Source organism: Hyperoodon ampullatus (genome assembly GCF_949752795.1).
Source record: "Hyperoodon ampullatus genome assembly, chromosome: 17".
NCBI lineage: Eukaryota > Metazoa > Chordata > Mammalia > Artiodactyla > Ziphiidae > Hyperoodon > Hyperoodon ampullatus.
In genome coordinates, this window is record NC_136930.1 from 63800095 (window position 1) to 63825405 (window position 25311).

General features: G+C 40.1%; 1 protein-coding gene across 2 annotated transcripts in view; it reads left to right on the forward strand.

Annotated features, from left to right (window-relative positions):
- Positions 1–25311, forward strand: part of NSMCE2 (NSE2 (MMS21) homolog, SMC5-SMC6 complex SUMO ligase) — a gene marked incomplete at its 5' end in the record, with an annotated part of 215920 nt that overhangs the window by 33027 nt on the left and 157582 nt on the right. For both annotated transcript variants that reach the window (XM_079722855.1, XM_079722856.1), the window contains one exon: positions 6864–6970. In XM_079722855.1, the coding sequence (XP_079578981.1) occupies positions 6864–6970 (107 nt within the window). The remainder of the gene's footprint in view (positions 1–6863; positions 6971–25311) is intronic.

Below are 25311 nucleotides of genomic sequence, written 5' to 3' on the forward strand. Positions count from 1 at the left end.
TATGGACCAAGAAGGCATGAAGCGTCTGGTCCTATTCTGGAGCTTAGGGAGAATTCTGGAAAAGGACCCTGTGGCTGAAATCATAGGCAACAGCAGAGCAAAGGAAAAAGACATCCAGTCGTGTAGAGAGGGAGCCTAGAGATAAAGCTGGGATGGACACGCTAGGGGAAGGAGGAGGGTAGGTGTCTTCATGTTTGTTTCACTGAAGGCAGTTCTACTGAAAACTTGAAGGACGTTGAGGGAACTTATTTGGCTCTGGGTCCTGTGTGCTCCCGGACCTGCTTCAGCTGTGCTTCCCAAACCTTAGGGCTAGGCCTCATGGAAGAGAATTTATTTCTCTCCAGTGCATGGCTTAGGCTGCTCCTTAGGACAGCTGTGGCTTGGGAGGGGCCTTACTTAGAATAGTTGGTCAAGAAGCTGCATCTCTTAGTGGCATCAGTTACCTTCCATCCTTGCTGAACTGGTTGCTGGTGTGGAAGGAAACCTTGACTGGTCTGTTGACCATGCCCATCTGGACTTGGGGAAGTCAAGATAAAGAATCTTCTTTATCCCCATTTTTTAACCAGTGGCCAAGAAAGTGGCATTATGTGGAGCAAATAAGGTGGGAATAGACACTAGACAATCTTGGAACTCACCCTGGATAAACTCTCATGAGTCTGAACTGTGCTACATAAGAATTACCATACTGTTAATGGCTTACTACCTGTTGATACCTTGTTTAGCCACAGGGGACCTGAAATTTGTCTCACATGAGTCTGCCTACATCTGTAAAAATAGCTAGTCTCCTCCCTTCCTCTCCTCTCAGACCTCTCTCTTCTCCCTCATTTTGCCCCAGTCTTTCACTTTTGTGACAACCCACATTGATTGCTATATAATTCCATATAATTGTTTTGCTTTCGTACGTGTTCCTACCTCAGCCATTATCTTCCTCTCATTGAAGTCTCATGAATTTTAAGTTGAATTTGATTGCAACACTAAATCACCCATTTCTGCTTAATGTTCTTTATGTAACATGTACCTTTAATGCCTTATTCAACACTTCAAAATGAAAGAATAGTAATAGTTCTAATACTGCTGTTAATGCGTTCTGACATTGAATAACAGGTGACATGTCTAATGATTAGTGTGGCTGCCTAGATTGCATAATTACAGGTTTGTTTGACTTCAGGAGAATCATATGCAGGCCAACTGCATCCATTCAGATACTTCTTATGTTAGATAAATATCAGAGCACTTCAGTCTAAAAAGAGGTCCTCCTTCAGCGATTATCACTCTTTAGTTTTCTAGGGCTTGACAATGAACAGGAAAAACCAAAATGAAACAGAAACCATCTTTAAAGAATGGGTTTAGTTCTATGGCCCTTCCTGGTCTAAATAACACTTTGTAAGTCCTTCAGGTACTGTTCGCAGTGCATAGTGTTTGGATAGTGCTGAGCAGGATCGCTGGTACAGACAAGGCACACTTGCCACGGTACTGGCGTACTTACAGAAACAGTTATAATTGTTTAATAGAAATCAAAGATTATCTGTGCCCTCTGGACTTCATTTGCTGGGGCAGGGGTTAGGGGGACATATTTCAGCGAGTTATTGAACTAACTTCTTGGAGCAGTTTCTGAATCAGTGTGCCAGATGTGTCACACCGGTCTCACCGAGTCTCCGAGCTCTCCCCAGGAGACCTCCCCACATATTTATTGGCTTGTAAATGAATGTTCAAGTGTATCACTTAGGTTCATTTGATTAACACAAGCAAGGGTTGATTATAATAAATTAATGCTCATTGAATGGCACATTGAAGAAACGAGAATATTCCTAGACTCCCAGACCCCGCTTGGCCAGGGGAGGACAGTCAAAGACACGGACAATAGAAATGGTTTTGACACTGGGCTCCACTCAGAAGTACCTCTGCATGTGAAGCCTTCCAGGGCTCTTCCCTTCCCCTGAAACAGTTCTCTGCTGCTGCCCTTGCATGGCTGCTACTTCCATCTCTGTTGTTGCTGGTGCTCTTGGCCTGGTACAGGTTGACTTACCAGCTGCTAGAGCTGACTTAGTTGTTCTCCTAGCATTCAGTGGGTGACTTGGTTACTTTTATAGCCCCTCCAATTAGCCTTGCTGATGGAAAAGATCACTCTCTTCACCAATGTTAAAACTTAGCAATCTTCTAAAAGGGGAAGATTATTTTCTTCTTGTTATTCGTTTCCTCTACTAAGGAATTTGGGAAAGCTTTTCCCAGATGTGATCGGACCGGGCCCAATCACATTTGAGTGGCGTTGGCCAGCGTCCTACTTGGAACAGACCACCGGGAGCTGCGATGAAGCTCAGCGCCATGAGTTTCCCCCCAGTCCCCCCCACCCCAAGGGTTTGTTCCCTGGATATCCATGGAGGAGTTGGAGGTGCTTGTCCTTCTCACGTTTAAGCACCTTTTAACACAGGAGGCTGGTGTACATACTTTGCAGCTAGAAGGTCTGAGTTGGAGGCCTAGCTCAGCCACTCGCTACCGTTGTGTCCTTGAGCAGGTTACTTCAGCTGCCTGGTGCTTCGGTTTTCTCATATATAAAGTGGAGCTAAAACTACCTTTCTCTTAATGCTGCTGTGAGGTTTAATGTAAACACAGTATGCTAAGTAGTCTTGGCTCATAATAAAGTGCTTACTAATTGTTAGGTACAGCTATTATTATGTATATATATTTTATCATTGCAGTTACTTTTTGGCTTGCAGAGGTGTGCTGCAGTAATATTTGCCTCTCTGAGATTGTCATTCTGTGAATTTTAACATCATTTTTGTAATCTCCCCCCCACACTCGGCGCTGGTGCCAACCTTTTTCCTGTGGAAAAATCACACTGAAAATAGAATAGGCAAATAAGTTTATATTACATGTCTTCTTTACATTTTAATTCAACTGAATATCAGAGGCAGGACAATTTTTAGTTTGGTGAAAGTTTAATTTTCACATTTATTATATGATGGCCGTATAGGCATATTGAAGGAAGAGTTCCTGTAGTTCTTTGTTGGATCCATCATTCTTGCCCTCAAATGGATTAAAGTCTGTTTGGAAAAATGAGACAAATTCATATAAGAAAACAAGATTGTTTATGGTTCAAAGTGCCAAGGTATCAAGTATAGTTGTTAAGATAAGTTAAGTGAGATCCTTCTAGGCTGGCAGAGTTTAAAAGCAGGTAGGGCCTGAGCTCAGCCCTTGAAAGATGTGTAGGATTTGGTTGGTGTGGATTTTTAGGAAGGGCTTTCCCTGTGAGAGTGGGATTCTTGGTAGTGGGATTATATACTGTGGAATGAAGGAGCAGGGAGCCTCCAGCTGGTCAGTGTCTCTGCACCTCCCCGACGCCCCAGCCACTTTTTAGTCAACAGCCAACTCCCTGTTTATGTGTTTATCCCTCTTTTCCTCCTGAGTTCTTCAGGGCTTTATTTAGCCTTTTTCATGCAACACTATGCTCTTTCCCCACCTCAGTTCTTTAGTGGAACAGGACACATTCCCTGTGCCTTCCTTTGCCTGGTATTTCTGAAACATGAACACAAATAACATACTTAGAAAGAGGCTTTATTGTAATCATAAGGGAGACAGGGGTTAACAACTACTTGATATGGATGTTCTCATGACCTCTCTTCCGGCTGCCATTGTGGGAGTCTCTTGTCTTCCGTCTCTAGTCTCTCCAAGCCCTTTTCCCCAGCAGATGAAAGCATTGACTTGAGCCTGAAGTTATCTGACTGAGCATCACTTCCAAGTGTGGTGTGGTGTGGTTCTCGTTCTTCTGAGGAGTAGCTTCCTGCAGTCTTCTGGTGGTTTCCCTTTGTCGCCTCAGGCTGCGCTATTCATCACTTAGGTTCTTTAGCTTGTCCCAACATTCTTGGGCCCTGGAGCCTTAGCTGAGGCTGCATGTCCACAGCTGGCCTCCTCAGGTACTTCCCTTAGGCTTCATGCCATCAAATACTGGCAGCCGTCGCTCGCGTTCTCCTTTGCAGGGAAGGTCTCCTTGGCCTTGTATTTAAAATTGTTATCTGGTTCACGTCTTGCTATTGTCTATGGGACCTTGATAATGAGAATCATCATCCTGCTTTCTCTGAAAACTTTAATGTCGAAGGCATATTTCTAAGTGCTTTAAAAAATTAACTCATTTAATTCCAGAGGGAGGTTGCCAACATTATGTCAATTCCTACTGATTGAAGCCCCTGACACATTTTTATTTCTCATACTTAAAAGACTTTTGCTGCTGATACATCCTTTAGTGAGTTTCTATTTAGGTTGAAGTTGACACTAATTATTGCACTTTTGATAAAGCAGTTTATGCTGTTAGTCTTTGCTCAGGTTGCCAGCTTGACCCACTTTTTCAATGGTCCCAGTATCAGAATCCATTACACATAAAATATACTGATTCCACTAAGAAAAGGAAAAAAAAAACAACACACACACATCATCATTTCCTTTAACTAGATAAGGTTTGTGTGAAACCAGGGGCCTATTTTTCTTTCTTTCTTCTTTTTTTTTAATTTTCTTTTTTTCATTATTTTAAATGGGAAAAAATTAAATTACAGGCCAACCCCAAATCCCTAACCAATTTACTGAAATGTAACTATATACAGTAAAACGCCTGTATAAGTCACAACCCATCATTATTAGGATATAAATTGTTTAAAATTCTCTTCCTGATCATCAAGCAATTAATAGGATTTTTAACAAACAGTTGTTGTATATATGGCAATAGATACACGTCGGTACCAGCAACAGCTAAGCAGCATGTCTCTTTCATTGATGTTTGGACATTTTCAAACGGTCTAACAATTTTATATGGAATATGACTTGAGACCTTTCTCATATACCGCTTTGTTAAAAATGTATTTAATTTGGGGAATGTAAATACAAATTTTTCTTATATAAACACTGCCCCTTCCCACTCCTCAAAAAAAAAAAAAAAGCTTATATTGAGGTATATGTATATTCTGTGAAGTCTGGGTGTTACCAGCCAAGAGATATTCTACCAGAAGTGTGTTAACCCAGAAGATATTTTATGGAGTGTGCTTATAATTGACTATTGTAAAACTAAAGTATAATTTAGAAGTCCAGGAAAATCATTTTTTAAAAGCCAAATGTAAGTGGGTTTTATATTATTTCATGACTTAGAGATGAACTGTTGTATTGTTCTTCAGAGTAGACAAGACATACTGCCATTTGTCTGAGCTAAGTTATTTGAATGAAGAGTCTTTGAGTGTGTGCGTCTCCAAATATGATTTAAGGACTCCAGTTTTATTTTCATTTCTTTCAGCTTTTTTAATGTTAACGTTTTTATTATCCTGTGTTCTCTATCTCCCGATCTATTATTAAATTGTGTGTCTAGAGCTTAAAAAAAAAAGTTTAAAAACACTTTGAAGAATAGTATCTTGCTTTTCCAATCTACTAGTCGCTTTCTATAGTCTCCTGTTCCCTGAGGGTCTTTTAATTTTTAAATATAGTAAGTATAGTTGTTTCATGCTCTGACTGATATCTGAAACATTTGGGGATCTGTTTCTGCTGATTTTTACTCTTTTTGGCTTGTTTTCTTGTGCTTTTCCTTGTAGGGTTTTTTGTTTTGTTTTGTTTTTATTTTTATTTTTTTTCCCCTGTAATCTACTCATTATCCTTAACAATTATTTGTAGGGTTATTTGAGGCCTCAGATACAAGTGTCTTTTCCAGAGGGGAGTACGTGTGGGTACTTTCATTGTGAGACCACCTCCCACCAACATCAGAGCTCAGGTTCCCAGCACCACTCAGGTGAGGGGAACCCAGGCTGCAAACCCAGGCTGTGGCTTGTTGATACAGTTTTTCAGAAACATGTTTGTTTTCTCTCTCTCTCTTCCCTCTGTTCTGCTCAGTGGCCAAGGCCAACCTCCCTGCGGCCTGGAGGAGCAGAGTGGGATTACTTCCGGTTCATCTTTATTCTGACAAGTGGGGACCCAGCTTACTGGGGGAGAGTATGCAACTTTGATGTCCGGCGTTCGGCTTCTCTTTTTTGGTTTTCCCTAACTTTGCCCTGGTTGTTTCTTACTATCTTGTGACCCTTTTGTTTTTAAGGAGATTACTCTTTTTCCTATTTTATCCAATCATTTTACTTATTTATTTATTTTTATAAATTTATTTATTCATTTATTTCTGGCTGTGTTGGGTCTTCGTTGCTGCGTGCGGGCTTTCTCTAGTTGTGGTGAGCGGGGGGCTGCTCTTCACTGCCGTGCGCCGGCTTCTCATTGTTGTGGCTTCTCTTGTTGCGGAGCACGGGCTCTAGGTGCACGGGCTTCAGTAGTTGTGGCACGTGGGCTCAGTAGTTGTGGTGCATGGGCTTAGTTGCTCCGCGGCATGTGGGATCTTCCCTGACTAGGTCCCGAACCCGTGTCCCCTTTATTGGCAGGCGGATTCTTAACCACCGAGCCACCAGGGAAGCCCTCCAGTCATTTTAGTTGTCTTCAGTAGGAAGATTGGTTCACATAACCCAACCTCCCATTACTAGAAGTGGAAATCTTCCTTATTTGATCTTTAACAATACTACGAGGTTCATGTGCAGATATATAAGTGGGCTGCTGTAATGGATGAGGGAACTGAGGCTGAGAAAAGTGTAGTGGTTGATTTAAGATTGTCCAGGTAGGTGGCACAGCCTGGAACTCCTGAGTCTGAGTCTACATTTCCACCTTTGAGACTTTTTCTACTGGGTGTCTTCTTCGAATTTTGAATGAAGCAGGCATATATTGAAGGCATTTTAAAAAATATGCAATACTTTTACAAAATCATTTAGATAGACCATTGACTGATAAATTATGTTGGTACAGCTTTTTCCAAATACGGCATTTTAAATGGAAAATGATCATTGCTTTCCTTTCTTTTTCAGCTGAAGTGAGTAGTGAATACAGTATGGATAAGGCAATGGTTGAATTTGCAATGATGGATCGGGAACTAAACCATTATTTAAAGGCTGTTCAATCTACAATAAACCATGTAAGTTTATACCACTACCACTCACCTGGTTATATTTGGTTACAGCTCACTGACTTAGAAACACAAATCAAAATTCTTTTCTAACCTTTAATAATTTCTTATCCTTACTGTAGTAGCTATTAATCTCTTCTTAATCAGGAAGTTCATAGAACAGGAATCTTAAATATTTTCCCAGATAGGCCACCTAGGTTTAATTAGGATATTACATCTGTTTTAGATTTCCTTGCATTTTTTGGTCTTGAATTTTTTAGTCTAAGCCTCCTTCAAATGTGAGTAGTTTTTTATAAAATGCTACAAATTGCGTAGGACTTGTTTTTATTGTTATATTTGCTTAAGCATACAATTTAGACCAGGTTTAGTTACTCATTCTCCAGCTTTAACTAATATGCAGCTATTGCAAAATTCATAGAATCAGATAATAGGGAGAGGGTTTAGAGCAAGATTACAAATAAAGAAGCGTGGCCTTTTGGTTTTTCCAGAAGCCAAACTTGTCTTTGTTGGCTCCGGCAAGTCATAGGAACAACACATAAGGCAGTCAAGGTGGGAACATAGCAACATCCTTTTCAGCAGTACTGTGTTGAGCAAGAAATGAGCAGTATGATTGCAGTAATGTTTCTGAGAAGTGCTTTGTCCTCTGAGCAGTGGAAACTCCCCTTTGAACTGATTTCATATACCTGTGTAATAGGATGTCTTGTACTTCTGGTTTCTTTATTTGCTTTTTCTTACTTATATCTATGGGAAAATTCCAAAAATAAAATGCTTTACAAGATTGGCTACTATTCAGTGGGAGATAAATTTTTGAATATGGTTTAATACTTAAGCTGTAGTTAAATGAGTATATATGTTCATGGTTATATGCAGTTTTTCTGTTCTTTCTTTAAAAACATTTTTTTTAATGGTTAATATTTATTAAGTGTAGCAGTTGTGACTAACTTAAGAATGTCTGCTTATATCCAAGTAATACACTCATTCAACTTGTACATTTCTGGTGTTTCTAACCATTGTGACTGTCTTGGGACTGTGAATATTCCTTCCATAGGAAAATATGAAAATGATGTCATGTTAGATTCTTTAAACTAGATAGCAAAGCACTTAGACCAGAGGTTTTCAACTCCAGCTGACCCCTAGAAACAGCCAGTCCCTACCCTACACTAAAGAGATTCTGATTTCATTGATCTGGAGGAGGATTGGGGCACCAGTATTTTTTAAAAACCCATTCTGTTATGTATCCAAAGTTGAAAACCACTGCCTTAAAAGAACAAGGCTGACTTTATAGAATAAAGTGTGTTCGTTACCAAAGATCAGAGTTAGGCTTATTGTATAGATCAATCCTGCCTTGACCCTTACATTCTATGGAGGTTATTTGATAGGCTTTTCTATATTTAACCTTGATGTTTTGCAAATATAACAGCACAATGTACATTATAGATAAGAAAACAGATTTTGGAAGTTGAAGAACTTAATGTGGATTTTTTTTTTATTATTAAACCCTAGGATTCACAGATACATAAGGTATTTTTACGTGAAGAATTGGACTTTTCCCCCTTCAAAAAACTGAGTCACTCATAAAAAAAAAAAAAGAAAAAGCAACCCTCACCCTCACGCACATTCAGTAGTTAATAGCATTTCTTTCATCCTGAGGCCTCATGCCATTACACCCACCCTACTAATCAGGAAAGAATATAGTTGGAGTTTTATCCAGCTTTTCAGCCCTAACCTTACGCTAGACTATGGAGTAACTTGGATTTAGTGATTCTAATGCTTGTCGGGAAGGTCCCTGGTCTTTAATAAGAGAACACGTGTTTATTGCATTTTTTTCTCATGCAAAGTTGTGCTCTGTATATAAGCTTGATATGAGACCAAGAATAGCAAATCACAGTTGAATAAGATTCTAAGACCTAAAACCATATAGGGACATAGTGGGGATATGACCATTATTTTAAGGGGAATATTTTACCCTCTTTATATACTGTGTACTCTTTACATAGTATGGACATGTATGGACATGGCTATCTTATTGCCTGTTTTGATGAGGAATAAAGAATGAACAGCAAATTTAGAGAGTCCAGAATGGTATAGCTGTTCTATGCTATAGAAATAGCAGTGGTCTAGGGATCAGAAATTCTTCCAACCCTGGTGCTTCCATTTTCTAAGTTATGATCCTGGGTCAAGAAACTTAACCTCTTGGAATCTCGTGTTCTTCGTCTATAAGGTTCTTGGCCTGCCTATTTCACAAGATTATTATGTGAATCAGATTAGATATTGTGTATCAAACACTTTGACATTCATAAAATTTGATGGAGATAAAGATACTACGTATTACAAACCCAGATATCCAAACATACTCCTGAGGAAGTTGGAACTGGATCTTTCTTAATGAGTACTTTGCTTTCTTTATTTCAGGGCTTTGAAATAAAACTTTTATTGGCTTTGACCTGTCCTCCTCTGGAATTCAGGAATCATATAGGATTAGATATAAGCTGGTAAAGTTTACAGTATGATGTGTTTATGATCTCTAAAACGAAGAAATTGTTTTAAGTCAGATTATTAGGAAAGGATACAGAAAGTAGGAACCCCTCTTGAGTCTCATTTCACTTGTGCTCTGTCATAGACTTTCAAGAGCTGCAGTACTTCCATTCCCATATCATTTGCCAAGATTCTCATCCCCCCACGGTCTTTCTGTTTATGAATTTTCATATAGTCATAGAAAGTTAAAAAATATTTTTCATCATCAAAGAGCATTAAAGTTTATCATTTAAATAAAGATCTCGCTCCTGCTCTCACCTTCACAGAATTCTGAAGGTTATACACCTCTGAAAAGGTTTTAGAAGTTTACTTTGGAACCTTAGATGTGGTTCAATTTACCAACAATCCCTGGGAAGTCCCTTTGGCATCCAGCAGAAGCTCTCAGATTGCCTTTCTTTGTCCTTTAAGAAAATAGAGCTGCTAGAGCTGAAGAATAGAGCTGAAAACTTTATTTGGAATCAGTATTTATTTCAGTGCTCTGAAACTTAAAACAAAAAAAAGGGGGACTTTGTCCCAGCTGTTTTGTAGAGGGAATATCATGCAGTGAGCACCTAAAGGGGGAAAAAAATTCCCAGACAGTCTCTAAGTTATTTATAAAAACTTTCAGGATAAATGGGTTATATACCTGTCACAACTCTTTAAAACATGTAGAACCATAAACAGAATTTCTGTATGAACTCTTCGGAGACTTTCAGTCATGAGACCACGCGTGATGAAAGTGTTTTGAAAGGTATAAAATGGCACATAGATATGCTATGATACATTTACTTCTTTTATTGCTGTTACCGCTGAGGAAAAACTTCTCTCAGTTTCATGTTGAGAACCGAGTGATGTTCTGAACATTAGCTTTTGATGACCTAACGTTCCCTTCCTTGATTTCTAAGCTTTTATTATTTGAGTATCTTGAAGGGGCACCATTGGCTGGCTTTTTGTTCTCAAACATTCACTGAACAAATATTTTCTAAACATCCGTGTGCCAGGTACTTCTAGGTGTAAGAAAGAGGAGGTCAATCAGCAAAGCCCATATGATCTCACCTTCAGAATGTCTGAAGCCTAGAGAGGGAGACAAACATTTAACAGAGAACAATACAGATGTTATTTAATGATTGTTGTGCTGTGTACTACAAAGGGAAAATAAAGTTTTCAAGGAGTTAATAACTCAGGGGGCATATCTGCTGGTGGGGGGAGTAGGTTGGTGGTTAGGGGACTCCTTCCTGATGAAGTGATAATGAATCTAAGATGAAAGTCAAATGCGCCTCAACATGGGGATCATGATATATAACTTCCCTGTCTATGTGACTTTTGCATGAAATGGAAGCATCTTTTTTTTCCCTCAGTGTCAGAGTTTCAGAGTGCCTTGATCAATCCAAAGGCTTAATTTGAGAAAATTAAGCCAGAGAAAGCCGACTTTTATACATAGGAAGTTTAAAGTCTATAGAGTAGTTGAGTAACCTACCTAAGGTTGGTCGAGGATTCATTCATCCACAGATGTGAGCAACGACCATGTGCCAGGAACTGTGCTTAGTAAAGCAAGTTATGGCAGTAGTTGATTTAAGAATAATTTCATTACCAGTATTCTGCTTCTCAAGCCATTTCACTGGTCAAATGGGTTATCCCTCTTGAAGTGAGACTCTTTATTATGTATTGAATAAACAGTGGTAATACTGTGTACTGTGTATTTCTGGTTCTGGATTTATGTGATGGTTTTAAACTAAACGTGGAGTCCATCGTGGGCTTCAGATTCCAGAGGGTGGGCACCAGCTTAATTCAAGGAATCCTCACATCTATTCTCAGGTATGTGTTTTTTCAAATAAGAGATGATAAAGAGTCCACCACTATCGTTGGGGTGGTCTTCGCAACTTTTTTATAGTGTTACTTCTCGTAGTGAGAAAGGATGGGCCCCCTGAAGCTAAATGACAAATGGCCTAACAGGTTCAGATTAGTTGCAGATATTATTAGCAGTCAGTGGTAAAAGATATATTTTCTGTGCTTCTTGATGAGCAGTCTAGTCCTAGAGTTCAGCAAAAATAACTAAAGCTTAGGATTCACATTATACTTTGCATTTTCTTTATCATGACACTTAATTGTGCAATTTTACTGCAACAAACTTCAAATCTTAAAAGCATTGTCAGATTTTACCTGTATATGGTTCTTTTAGGAGGTGCTACTTTAGCATGTTACTTTATGGAAAATCCAGAGTGTTGTATTTTCTTCACCTTCTTCTACTACTCTTCTTTGGGCTACATGCATCTTATAGATTATCTAAGATTTGAAAGCATTTAAATCAGATTGCTGCCACATATTTGTTGTGTGTGTGTGTGTGTGTTTTTTAATTTGTTTATTTTTATTTTTGGCTGCGTTGGGTCTTTGTCACTGCATGGGCTTTTTCCAGTTGCAGTGAGCGGGGGCTACTCTTCATTGTGGTGCGTGGGCTTCTCATTGCGGTGGCTTCTCTTGTTGCAGAGCACGGGCTCTAGGTGCACGGGCTTCAGTAGTTGTGGCACGTGGGCTTAGTAGTTGTGGCTCACGGGCTCTAGAGTGCAGGCTCAGTAGTTGTGGCGCACGGGCTTAGTTGCTCCTCGGCATGTGGGATCTTCCCAGACCAGGGCTCGAACCTGTGTCCCCTGCATTGGCAGGCGGATTCTTAACCACTGTGCCACCGGGGAAGTCCCTGTTGCGGTTTTTTAAATCAGTTTTTTATAACAATTCCTACCAAAAGCGTAGGGAGGGAGGATATTTTTCTTCTTAACCTAACAGGGGCAGTTAGTTGCTGGATCGGTTTATTGTGTTGTTTCTTATAAATCTGTTCATGGATATGTCCTGTGTACTGTGACTTTTACTTGCTAAGCTAACCTGAACATTTAATCTGCATTTTAAAAGTAGTATGTTGAGAGTTAGAAGGGTGGAAATATACCTCACATAAGTTGTTGAAACCAACACAATCTTAGATATAATAAAAGAACAAGGTGGGTCAAAGGTATAGCTTACCTCAGCCTTGACATTATGCAACTAGTTTAGAATGTTTTTAATATCACTTCCCTATACCTCTTCACCCTTCACCCTTCATCAACTGGTAAGCTTTGCCTTTTGTAAATCTTATTTTAAAGTTACCTTAACATCTTCTGCTTTAACATGAAATCTTATGAGCTATCTTGTAAGTCGGGAGTTACTATTTTAGTTATACCAGATTTGGGGAGCATTTCTCACTTAGAAAGCTAAAAATTTATAGTATCAGAAGAAAGTTCCAGGGCAGAGGATGTGGTTTATTGGCTATCACCATCTTCTGACTGCATCTAAGAATGCACCTCACATTGTGAATCACTGACAAAAGAGAAAGGAGGGTAAATTTGTTAGGGTTGTGACAGTTGAGGACAGAAGATTCCTGAGCATGAGAGAAATGACTGTTGTCAGCAGAATAGCAAGAAGGTGAGAGAGGACAGTAGAATTAGTGAGAATCTCTTGGAGCCGAGTGGGAAAGTACTGCGGAATCCCCCTCTTCTCCACTGCCCGCCCTCCATGATGGTGTGTGGTCTCTTAACGCCTTTCCTGTCAAAGTTAACAGATGCTCCACATATAAGCCTTTTCATCTGTAGGAATATTGCCCAGATATGGAAATTAACCAGGGGGAAAAAAAGTTGACATAGGTATTCACTCTTCAGCCTCTTGGCCCTGGAATGTGTGATTACTGGTAATTAATTTCTATTCCGTTCCTTTAGAACTCCCTCTGTAGTTATTCCAAAATTAAGGTTGTGTTTGGTAGCATTTTTTCTAATGCTAACAGAGAGTTAGGTCTGGATATAGTATTTCACTAATTGAGTTGTCTCTATAGGAAAGAATCCAGATATAAATCTCTTAGGTTACCAAGTGAAGTAGCTACTAATAGGTGAACATTCTGGTCTTGTGCCACATTAAGACTCCTTATCATGGGTAGTTTATAGAAATCCATCTTCGTGTTTTGTAGGTACTAAGTGTTGGATTTTATTCATAATTATAAAAACGCTTACACTCTACTGGGTCTTAATGTGCCTCTAATGCAGCATTTTCAGAAGTTTGCTCTGTAATACTAATTAATCAGGATGTGAGTAAGTATAATAGGAAAAAAGGATTTTATGGTCATATAAGTTTGGGGAGTGCTTGATTAAAAGAATTTCCTTAAAGACTCCAAAGCCCTTAATACGCTTTTATGCATTGTGATTCTCCAAAGGAGGATATTTAGTCATTTCCTAACCTTATTTGAAAACCTCTTTGGGGGAAGGACTGGTACTCTACAGAACGCAGTTTGGAAAGTGCTTCTATAGTCTCAATCCCTGTACCTTACAGAAGAGGCTAAAAGGTGGATTCAGCAGTTTCTGGTAGAGATTTTGTGGCATCCAGGGAACTGGGGAGTATATCAAACCCCCTACCTGAAATGGACCTACAAGATGTTTCTATGCAGAAGATCCGGAAAGGGCCAGGCCTCTGGAAAGACTATGTGTTATTCCAACAGTGAAAGAGAGGAAAGAAAAGTTTTTAAAAACATACAGTGGTTGCTTGGCTATGTCTCTTTGAAGCAAACAAGACCCCCCGTGTGGGGTATTGGTTCAGGAAAGTGGAGAGAAGGAAAAGTTTTCAAGGAAATGAAGAGAGGAGGGGATAGTTTAGGTAGAAAGGACACAGCAGCAGTGTGGACAGAAAAAAGCATACAGACTTTGAAAGACCTGGTTCAGCACAACACTCAATGCTTATTGAACACCTTGGCCTCAGTGGTACCGGGCAATTCTGGCAGGTAACTCCTTGAATGTTTTTTTCTTTTTTTGGCTGTGCCACGCAGCATGTGGGATCTTAGTTCCCCAACCAGGGATCGAACCCACGCCCCCTGCAGTGGGAGCTCGGAGTGTTAACCACTGGACAGCCAGGAAAGTCCCACTTGAATTATTTAAATGATGTGAATGTTCTTTAATATAGCAAACTCCTGCTTATTTCTGACGTTGGGCATAGTCCATATGTAACATCAAACCCTTATTTTAGATAATCACTTGAGCCTCCTTCCATGTCAGACTTTTCACCGTACTTGATAAGTATTAAAGATCTTGAGATGTTGGCTGTTCCCCACTGTCTAGCCGTGGTGCTCATGGGCAGTGAAAGAGTGTAGGCTAACTGCAGAAGAGAGATGGGAAAATAGTTTGAACCACGGAATGGATCACCAGATGGTTACGATTCACTGTAAAATGAATGCATTTGCAAAGTGTGGAGTTGAAAGTAGTTGCTTGTTTATTAATCTCATAATTAAGCTGTTCAGTTAGTGCCAATAGTATGCTTAGTCTAATGAAGATACAAAAGCCTCTTGACACGTGTATATAAAATAGCTACAAAATAGTACTAACAGTGAAATAGTTTGACACAGAAAATAAAAACATGCTTAAGAAATTCAGAGTAAGGGAGAAGAGGCTTTGCTTAAATTCTGGCTTTTCTACCCTCTAACTCTGAGCCTCAATTTCTTCTTAAAGTGGGGGTGATAGAATATAGGTCAGAGAATTCTGGAAACGATGAAAAGTGATAGCATGAAAGCACCTAAAACAGTCCTGTCAAGACTCATTTATAAAGTTGCCCAGAGAGTTCTGTAAAGGAGAAGTCATTTCCTTTGATCAAATTTAAATAGTATCTGAAGAGGAAATTTGAGTTAAAATTTAGACAGTAGAGTAGGCTGCAGGAAACCATTGGGAAAGGGCAGAGATGCTAATGTCCTTGAGAGGTTGAAGGAAGGGCTTCTTTCCTTAGAAGGAGGCTTCTGGTAATGGGGGCAGAGAGGATGTTGGGGGGAACTTGGTGCTCATACTGTTGTAAGCCGAGAGGATTGGGCAGAATATGGGGGAGCAGGCCAGTGAGCTGCATGGCATTTGGCCAGTTGGATGTGAAGTCCCCTGATCAGTAAGTCTACTTCTGTCTGTAGTAATGAGAAAGAGATTGCTCCCTTTAACATGTGCTAGTTAGGGCTTCCCTGGTGACGCAGTGGTTGAGAGTTCGCCTGCCGATGGCAGGGGACACGGGTTCGTGCCCCGGTCCGGGTAGATCCCACATGCCTCGGAGCGGCTGGGCCCGTGAGCCATGGCCGCTGAGCCTGCGTGTCCGGAGCCTGTGCTCCGCAACGGGAGAGGCCACAGCAGTGAGAGGCCCGCGTACCGCAAAAAAAAAAAAACAAAAAAAACATATGCTAGTTAATGGCAATGGAGGGGGAGCCACACTAGAGATACGGACCAGACAACTAAGTGAAAACTTTGGTAATTCACGAATAACATTTGATGTTTTCTAAAGTAAACAAAAATTACTTAAAGATGTAAGCAAGATAGTTCAATAAATAGCATAATTATATACCCAAGTGCACAGAGAGAAATATTTCTTCACTTACATTTCCATCTTTAAATAATATTTGTTTATTAGCACCCATTTGAACAAATATTGGGAGAGAAAAATGTGTTGGATTTACCCCTCTGATGTATCATATGCAAGTTGTCAGCTCTGTTTCAAATGTGTAATCTGTATGAATTGTTGACAAATGAAAGAAAAAGAGTGTATAAATGGAGAGACTGTAAATGGATTTAATTTTTCAAGCCCTGTGTGAGTTTGCAGTTGTATTGGTAAGGAAAGCTCTTTCATTCTGAAGTGGAGCCAGTGCCCAGTGAACTGTCATTGAGAGAATGGTGAGGATTTCTCCTCATTCTGTTTCTCCCTTAAAGCATCAAGCTTCTAGCAATAGTGACTTTCATTCTTTTGTGTCATGGCCAGCCTGATATTTTAACCACTTGAACTTTCTGAAATTTCATTTCTTTTTGGGCTTTTTCCCCCCTAATTTATTTATTTATTTATTTATTTTTGGCTGCCTTGGGTCTTCATTGCTGCGTGCGCAGGCTTTCTCTAGCTGTGGCGAGCGGGGGTTACTCTTCCTTGCGGGGCGCAGGCTTCTCATTGCAGTGGCTTCTCTTGTTGTGGAGCACGGGCTCTAGGCGCACGGGCTTCAGTAGCTGTGGCTCGCGGGCTCTAGAGCGCAGGCTCAGTAGTTGTGGTGCAGGGGCTTAGTTGCTCCGCGGCATGTGGGATTTTCCTGGACCAGGGATCAAACCTGTGTCCCCTGCATTGCCAGACGGATTCTTAACCACTGCGCCACCAGGGAAGTCCCATCCTCTTTTTTTTTTTGAAGGGAAATTTGTGTCACATAATATAGGATTCTTTAAAATGGTGAAAATCCTTATGTGCTGTCCTCACCAAATCAATTTAATTGTTTCCTCTCTCCTTTATTTCATCTTAAAATAATCATTCAATTATCTTCTAATAGAAAATGATATTTTGGACTTCCCTGGTAGTCCAGTAGTTAAGAATCCACCAGGCAATGCAGGGGACACGGGTTCGATCCCTGGTCTGGGAAGGTCCCACATGCCGTGGAGCAACGAAGCCCACATGCCACAGCTACTGAGCCCGCGTGCCACAACTACTGAGCCCACGTGCTGCAACTACTGATCCCGCATGCTGCAACTACTGAAGCCCACATGCCTAGAGCCCATGCTCCACAATGAGAAGCCCATGAACCGCAACAAAGAATAGACCCCGCTCACCGCAACTAGAGAAAGCCCGCGCACAGCAGCGAAGACCCAACACAACCCCCCCAAAATTAATTAATTAATTAATTAACTAATTTAAAAAAAAAGAAAATGATATTTAGAAAGACCAAGTTATTGTTACTTAAAATTGGAAACAGTAACCAGGAATAGTTTAATATGATTACATCACGTGACTGATTTCCAGACGTCCTGACTTGCTTGCTTTTTACTTTCCCCTTGGCTGACACGCAGGGGTCTCACGTGCTTCAATGCCTTCCAGTTGCCTCATATTTGTGATTCTTGGAATGTTACTGGTAGTGAGGAGAAAACCCTCTCCACCCATCAGGTTACTCTCTGTCACCCTGAGGTTTATTTTAGCCCCTACCATGACACAGAAGCCAGTGAAACCACATGAAATGCTAAATCAGAGCTCTAAATGGACTAAATGCTGGATGTATTCAGAGCATCCCTCTTACAAAATCAGAAATTAAATATGGCTCATGAGGTGTAGTTACACGGTGTTTTAAAAAGCCTAAGCAAAAATGTCATATGCTCAATTTTTTCTTAGAAGAAATACTTAACATATTACTTAAAGCACCTATAAATAATATAGATGAAATTAGAATATGTCATGCCACAGTTTCTATAATAGGAATGGTATTGCTCTGCCAGAATGTGGAATGAAAATGTTTTGGCTTTGCAAGGTAAAGTGTGTATGATCCCATTACGATAGTAAATTGTTTGGTGTTACCGTTCAGTTTAATTATTGTGTTTTTTCTACACCTATCTACTGAAAAGCTGTGTTGACCTTAAGCACGTTTGCAAAATGAACCTAGTAATATCTGCACCTACCTATGACAGAGCAAGTTCTTGATTAAGAAATGAGATAAACCTATGTGAAAGCACTTGAGAGGTAGAAGTGCTATATAAAGTGAAAGGCTCAGTGTTCCGTCCTGTTAACTTTTAACTTCTTTCTCTTGTCTTGAAAATGTCCACTACATGCTGATTTAAACTAGTGAACTCTTCTAAACCTCCTAAATTCAGAATAAGTGGTAATAGGTGACTTGTGTTTTGTTTCCTCGTGTTTATTTTCTCATGCCACAGCTTAAACTGGAAGGAAAAAATGTGTAAGTTTTACACTCACCTTTTGTCCTTAATTTAGTCATCCTTTTGGTAAATGCTTATTTCTGTCCCCACCCTGCCCCCGGCCCCAAGAGTTTTGCAGAAATCTCATGTAACAGTTCAACAAGTGACTAATGTAGATTGGGCTTGCTTAGTCTCTGAGTCACTTTATCATGAAACACTTAAACTTGAACATCTATCTGTAACAATGAGGAAATAATATAAAACAGTTTATACTTTCTGATCTTATGGTTTTAGTGACTAACTCATCAGGCAACAATGAAGAAGGAAATTAATGAAAATTCACAACGCCAGACGAAGTTAGTCAAAAAGTCTCAGTAAATCACAATCACCTTCACTTCCTTCTCCCCTTTTCTCAGCAGTTGATGTTTCGTTGATAAGAGCGTTGGGCTGGGAAATGAAGATCTGACTTCTAATCCTTGTTCTGCCAGGCTATGACCTTGGACAAGTCACGGAAACTTCTGTGCTTCAGCTTCCTCATTTCTAAAATGAGGAATAATGGGATATGCCCTACATACCTCACTGGGCAATTGTAGATAAAATGAGATTATAAATAGAAATGTGTTGTGATACTGCCCCCCCCCAAAAAAAAAGTGAAAGGTGGTATATAGTTATTATGTCCTGACTGTCCCCATCTGACATCTCATATCTGAATGGCCACAGGCCCAAAGAGTGAAAGAGACTGCCTGAATATGCCAAAGAGGATCAGAAGGGAGTCTCTGTTAGCTCTTGGAACTGGAAAGAAATAAGATACATTCCCAGTGTTTGGATTTCTGAATTGAATCATGAAATACAGTTTCCCATAGAAATAACATTCAGTGGCTAGGTTTCCAGGCTAGCCAATTTTTAAAAAAATGATATAATCATAAATAGTTCATAGTGATCCAATTTCTATAAACTGTAACAAAGCCCATTTGTGGTATTGGTTTCAGTTTGGTGTTTCAGATGTTCTGGAGGACCTAGCCTATTGGATGATAGTGAATTCACTTCTCCTCTGGCTTCCCCAGTTATTTGATATTTGCCTACAGGCTGTTGATGGTTTACTTAAACCAGATTTGGAAATACCGGTTTCTACTTCAGTCCCCTGGCCCTTTGACTAAAAGACTCTGAAGCCAACTTTCTTTGCCCTGGGTAAGGGATGAGGAGCCCTCTGGGATCCCTGACCTCTTTAATGATCACAGTAACCTTCCAAGTTAGGTAAGGTGGATGATGGACTCTGAGCCTCAGGAAGGTTAAGGGTCATACGCAGGTCACATGCTTAGTCTTAAGAGGTGAGATTGAATCTTGGTTTTTTGATATGTCATTTTTTTGATATGTCATTCAAGGCTCTTTTCATGACATCTCCATGCCTCAAGACAGATGTAGTGGGACTTCCCTGGCAGTCCAGTGGTTAAGACTTTGCCTTCCAATGCAGGGGGTGCAGGTTCGATCCCTGGTTGGGGAGCTAAGATCCCACATGACTCAGGGCCAAAAAACCAAACATAAAACAGAAGCAATATTGCAGCAAATTCAATAAAGACTTTTAAAATGGTCCACATCAAAAAAAAATCTTAAAAAAAAAATATATATATATATATATTAAAAAGATGTAGTTCGTTGAATTCACTTTGAATTGTAGTTTTAGTTGGGAGAAAGAGTGTTTTTGTGTAGTCTTCGTTATAAAATATGCTTATGATCTTATAAATATCTAACTGTGAATTTCCCAAAGGTAAAATTTTAGTCTGAATGAAAAAAACTCTTCACACTGATTTGACATGCATAGGGAGGGATTCTGTTAATATTAAAGAACTGCTTGAGGAAAAGAATATTGTTATATGGAACCGTTACATTAAAAGATGGAATAGTCAGTCTTTCCATAATAATAGTAAGCCTAGCTAACATTTCTCTAGTGCTTGCTATGTGCCAGGCAATGTTGAGGAACTTTTTTCTTCTTGCCAGCTTAGACTACAGATTTGCTCATGATTAGTTTTTAGAAGCAGTGAGGAAGAAGTCTCTCTGTGGAAGAAGGCAGTGAAATGGTCAGTAAGTGGCATGTTATGGAACATGTAAAGGATGTTTCACTGGGGTAGTGGAAATAATACTGCAGCTGGAATCAGAAGACGTAGCTTCATCCTTGCTCCTCCACTGCCTAGCTGTGTGACATTGGGCTAGTGACCTGTCCTCTTAGAATCTTCAGCTTCCTTATTTGTAAAAAGAGGATAATGATACCTCACGGGACTATTGTGAGGATTAAGTGTGATACTGTAGGTAAAGTTCTTAACTACGCGTGCCCTCACAGGAAGTGAGGTTTTATATAGTAGGCATTGAGAGAATATTAACTGCTTATTTTAATCTCCGTGCACAATGTGTTTGTGAAGTTAAGTTGGAGAACAGACTATGAAACCTGGTTTATAAATTTTTAAATATCATCCAGTTTAAAGATGGTATTTTCCTTTGACTGCTGCCTTCTTTAGTGCTTCAGAGTAAACATGCAGGGAATCAAGGAAAACAGATTATGGCTAGAAGATCTGGGTTTTACAGGGTGGCCACCAAATCTGGAAACATAGGTGACTATGCAATAAATGGCTTAATGATATAATATTATAGCCCATTACGAAATCGTATTGTCTATGCTTTCAGACTTGGTGGCCACCTTGTAGTTTTAGCTTTGTTGTCTATTTGGTGTTCGGTTCAAGGAAATTATTCTCTCTGGGCGGTGAGAATCAAATTATATAAATTATTCTCACAAGTGCTGTATGTACTATGAAGCACCTGTTTATTGTTTTTTTCTTGTGGTACAGTGGCTTTTGATTAGATAAGGTGGAGAGAATTCATTTTCATTTACTCAGGAAATTTTTCTCATAGGTGACAAAATGGAAGGTAAAAGTCAGTTTGATAGCTTTAGTAGTGGGAAATAATTTCAAATGAAAGGAAGCCATATGAATTATAGACAAGGCAACATCACAGAATTTGATAGGTGGCTAGATGGGAATGAATGGAGTAGATAAAGGATAAGGAGCATTAATAAACCGCTGGATTATTAGTAATTCCACAGTCTTTACTGTGTTGGGTGAGATGTGATAACTGAGAGAAGGATCCAGCCTTGTATCCTTGGATTGCCCTCATTCTGTGCTATGGATATGTGGTATGATGTAAAGACAAGGGATTTGAAATCAAACTTACTGTTTATCAGAATGTTAGAAGATAACTTATGGATTTTTAAAAAATGTAAAAATAGATATTTTTACATTTAGATATACATAGTTATAAGCAAAATAGATGTAAGCAAATAGATATAAGCAAAAATAGATATTTTGCTTCTTTCTTTTTCAGGCCCTATAGTCACATTAAATGGGTTTTCTGATGGAAACTTGGCAAGAACAGGGGGAAGAAAACAATTAGCATTTCTCTTTGGTTACAACAGAAATGGTGAATTTGTTCCTTTGGTTATTCAGATCCTCTAGTTCATGGAGGGAGTTACTGGAGGACCCAGGAAAGACATGGAACATGAGAGAGAAGTTCTTCCTGTCCTCACGTCAGCAAGCGTGTAATGGCTGGGGTACTCCTCAATGGCCCAGGTGCCAAAGGCTGGTCTTCTGGTCTCGAATGCTCCACGAAACTGAGCACTGCTGCCCCGTTCTCCTCCCAGGTCTTTTGCTTTCTTCAGGAGAGAGAGCACCAAGTGTGTATATCCCTTCCCCTATCATCTCCCCTCCACACACACTCACACACACACACACACACACACACACACACACAGACTGGAGCAAGAGATACTTCTTTCATTGTTCAGATTCTAAAGCAAAATAAGCTTCAGTGTCACCAACCACTGCTGAGCTAAATGGAAAAGTTTATCTAAATGAGTATAAGAAAATCAAGATCCCCAGTAGTTAGGACTTTCCTTAGGAGCCTTCATTTTGATGGATGTAACAGAAAATAAGCAGATAGGGGAGGGACTATATAATACAGGCTTTGTGCATTGAGAGATTGCTAAGTCAGTCCTAAAGCAAAGAGGTTTTGAAAGGAATTATGCTAGAAGGATGGGAATAGTTTAGATATGAAAAAAAATCAGTGAAGTTCATTTTTGTAAAGCACGTGTTTTTTCCATTAGAGAAGCAAACATTGGGACAGTTTTCCCAGTTCATGTCCCTGAGGAGGTGAGAGCAAGAAAGGGTAGAACCTTAATCCTTGACAGGAAAGTATATGCCATCTGGGAAACTTCTCCTTGACTATCATTTTGTCAGTGTCGAAACTAACCTGAAAGTCAGTTTGGTTGTCCAAAGGTCTCCTTAATCATGTACTTAGAATATTTCATTTGATAAACATTACCTGGCTTATCGTGTCAAAAACCGTTGGAAGAAATTTTGAAATCACTAATCAATAGATTTAGTTTCTACAGAGCATTTATTCATTTATTTATTTGCGGACTGCTCCTGAGTTTCAGCCACCCTTCTTAAGAATATAACATCTGTGTCACAAACTCATGACGATTGTGGTAAATATCGACACTGAACACAGTTCTTTGTGTAAATACTAAGGTATGCTTAAAAGGTCCCTTTGACAGGCTCTCAGGAATTTCTGCATTATAAACTGCATTTAGTGTAGAGAAAGGAAACATTGGGAGAGGAGAGGAAGAAAAGGAAAAAGACTGTAGTTCTCTTCTCCCCATTCCTGTTTTTCAAAATGCATAGTGCACTCCGAGGCCATTGGTACCATGTGGCTTCAAACTTTCAACCCCCTTTCTCCTTGTTACCTCGCCCTGCCTGTCTGACATCACATAAGACGTGGGGCACTGAGAATAGAGCTTTTTTTTTCTTTTAAGTGCCTAGTGCGTTTAACACTGTACCAGGTACCTTGTATGCATCACCATGTGTCCTCACAATAACTGGGTTCGGCGGGTACCATAACATTCTTGTCTTGTGTAGATGAGGAAGCTGAGGCTGAAAGAGTTGAGGGAGTGGCCCTAGGTTACACACCTGGTGAAAAATCCAGAGGACATTGTTCATTCATTCTCTTATTTGACTTTGCTACTATGGAGGACTCCCTCCTTTTTGAATTGTTATGTTCCCTTAACTTTCATGACAACACACGTCTGACTTTTCTTCTTGCTTCCAGCCACTTCTCCAGGGTCTGCCGGTGGACCCTACTTCACCTCTCCAGCCATAAAATCTTGGTATTCCTACCTGTTCTTTGACTCTTTTGTCTTCTTTGTGCTCTCTTCTTGAGCTTTTAACTTGAATTACTGTCTTTGTGCTGCTGAGTCCCAAATCCTTATTTCCATTCCAGAGCATGCGTCTGAGAATCACACACATGAATTTGATCATCTATTTGATCTCTCGCTTCAGTGTGCTCCTTAAATTCAGCATGGCTCAGAGAGTTTTCCCCTTGATTTTCTTCTGAGATTCTGTAACTTAGGAAATGGCAGTATCCTCCCCCGCAGTTGCCCACATCAGAAACCTGGTAATTATCCTCAACTTCTCCTAGCTCCTCATAGCCCGCATTCCATCACCCAATTTTACTGATTCTCAAATGAGTTTGCCTACCTCATCCCCATTTTCACAATCTCCACTCTCCCATGAATAGTTTCCTGCATGAAGTTTTGCTTTCTTCTAGTATGTTTTCTAGCTAGTAGCCCAAAAGCTGTTTCTAAACTGGAAATTTGATTATTTTGCCTGCCTTTTTCACAACTCTCCCCTCTTCGCTTATTCCTTATTTCAGGATTAAATTCAAACGTCTTTACCTGGTCTGTAACCCTGCTTAACTTGGTAGCCTCATTTTTTACCATTCTTTTATGCTAGTTCTCGGCATGTTCTCTTGCTTCTGGGCTTAGTACACATTATTCTTTCTGCTGGGCGTGCTCTCCTCTCACTTTCAAATAGCTAACTCCTTCCTGCCCTTCATAAACTTAGTCTAGCTCTTTTTCAGCAGCCCTCCCTGACATCACCCGGCCTCTGTCCGCCAAATGTATCTTGCGCTCTCATAATGCCATACGCTTAGTCGTTTTTCATTGCGTTTGTAACCATAACCCTATCTTCTCTCCAAAACCAGGTCTCAGATATACAGCTGTCTTCTTTTCATTCCCACTTCACTTCATTCCCATAGGCATTTCACTTTTAACCTTCCCAAACCAGCTGTTCTCCAGACGTCCCCATCTCAGGAAATGGCACCTGTACCATTTCCTCTAGAGAGGCCAAGCCCAAAGCTGTCCTAAGTTCCTTAATGTATCACAGCCCATATCCAGTTCATCAGTAAAGCCTATTGTTTCTACCTTCAAACTGTAGTTAGAATCTGACCACCTCTTGCTACTTGCTACCTCTTGCTACCCTGATGTGGGCCATTGTCTCCTTTTGCCTAGATGACTGCAGTAGCCTCCTAACTGGCCTGCTTCTAGCTGGTCTCCCGCTTCTGCCCTTGCTCCCCTAAAATCTATTCTCATCATAATAGCCAGAGTGATCCTATAAAAAAGGAAACCAGGTCTTCTCACGCCTCTGCTCAAAACGTTCCCACCTCTCTTAGCCTAGAGGCTAAAGGCCCCACGTTGGCCTCCCTGGCCTGGCCCCCGTTACTCCATCTTCACTTCTGACCTCATCTCCTCCCACTCCACCCTGCCCTTTTAAATTTTCTTCAGGTCTCTGTTCCAGTGTCATCTTTTCAGTGAAGCCTTCCCTAACCATCCATCATATAGGAGCTCCCCACCCCACCCTGTTTAACTGTTCTCGATAGCACTTATTACCATCCAGCTAATTATATCTTTTCTGACCGTTCTTCTCAACTAGAACTGAAAGTCTGTGAGGGCAGAGCCTTGGTCTCTGTTTACCACTGTATTCCCAGCATGTGGCGCAGGGCATGACCCCTAGTGGGCACTCAGTAACTCTGTAGTGAAGTCTAAGAAGAAGTTGTCATGGATTTAGTAGTTTTGCAGACCTGCCAATCCAGTGAGTCCCAGATCCCGTACTGATGAGCATTTTCAGTGCTTGTAGTTACACCACTCCTTTCCTCAGTTTCCCAATGTGTAACATAGGGATGTTCTTACCACTCAGGTTATTTGCTTGTTTGGGGAAGATTAAATAAAATATCCCTGTGAAGTGCTTAGCTCAGTACCTTGCCCATAATAAACTATAC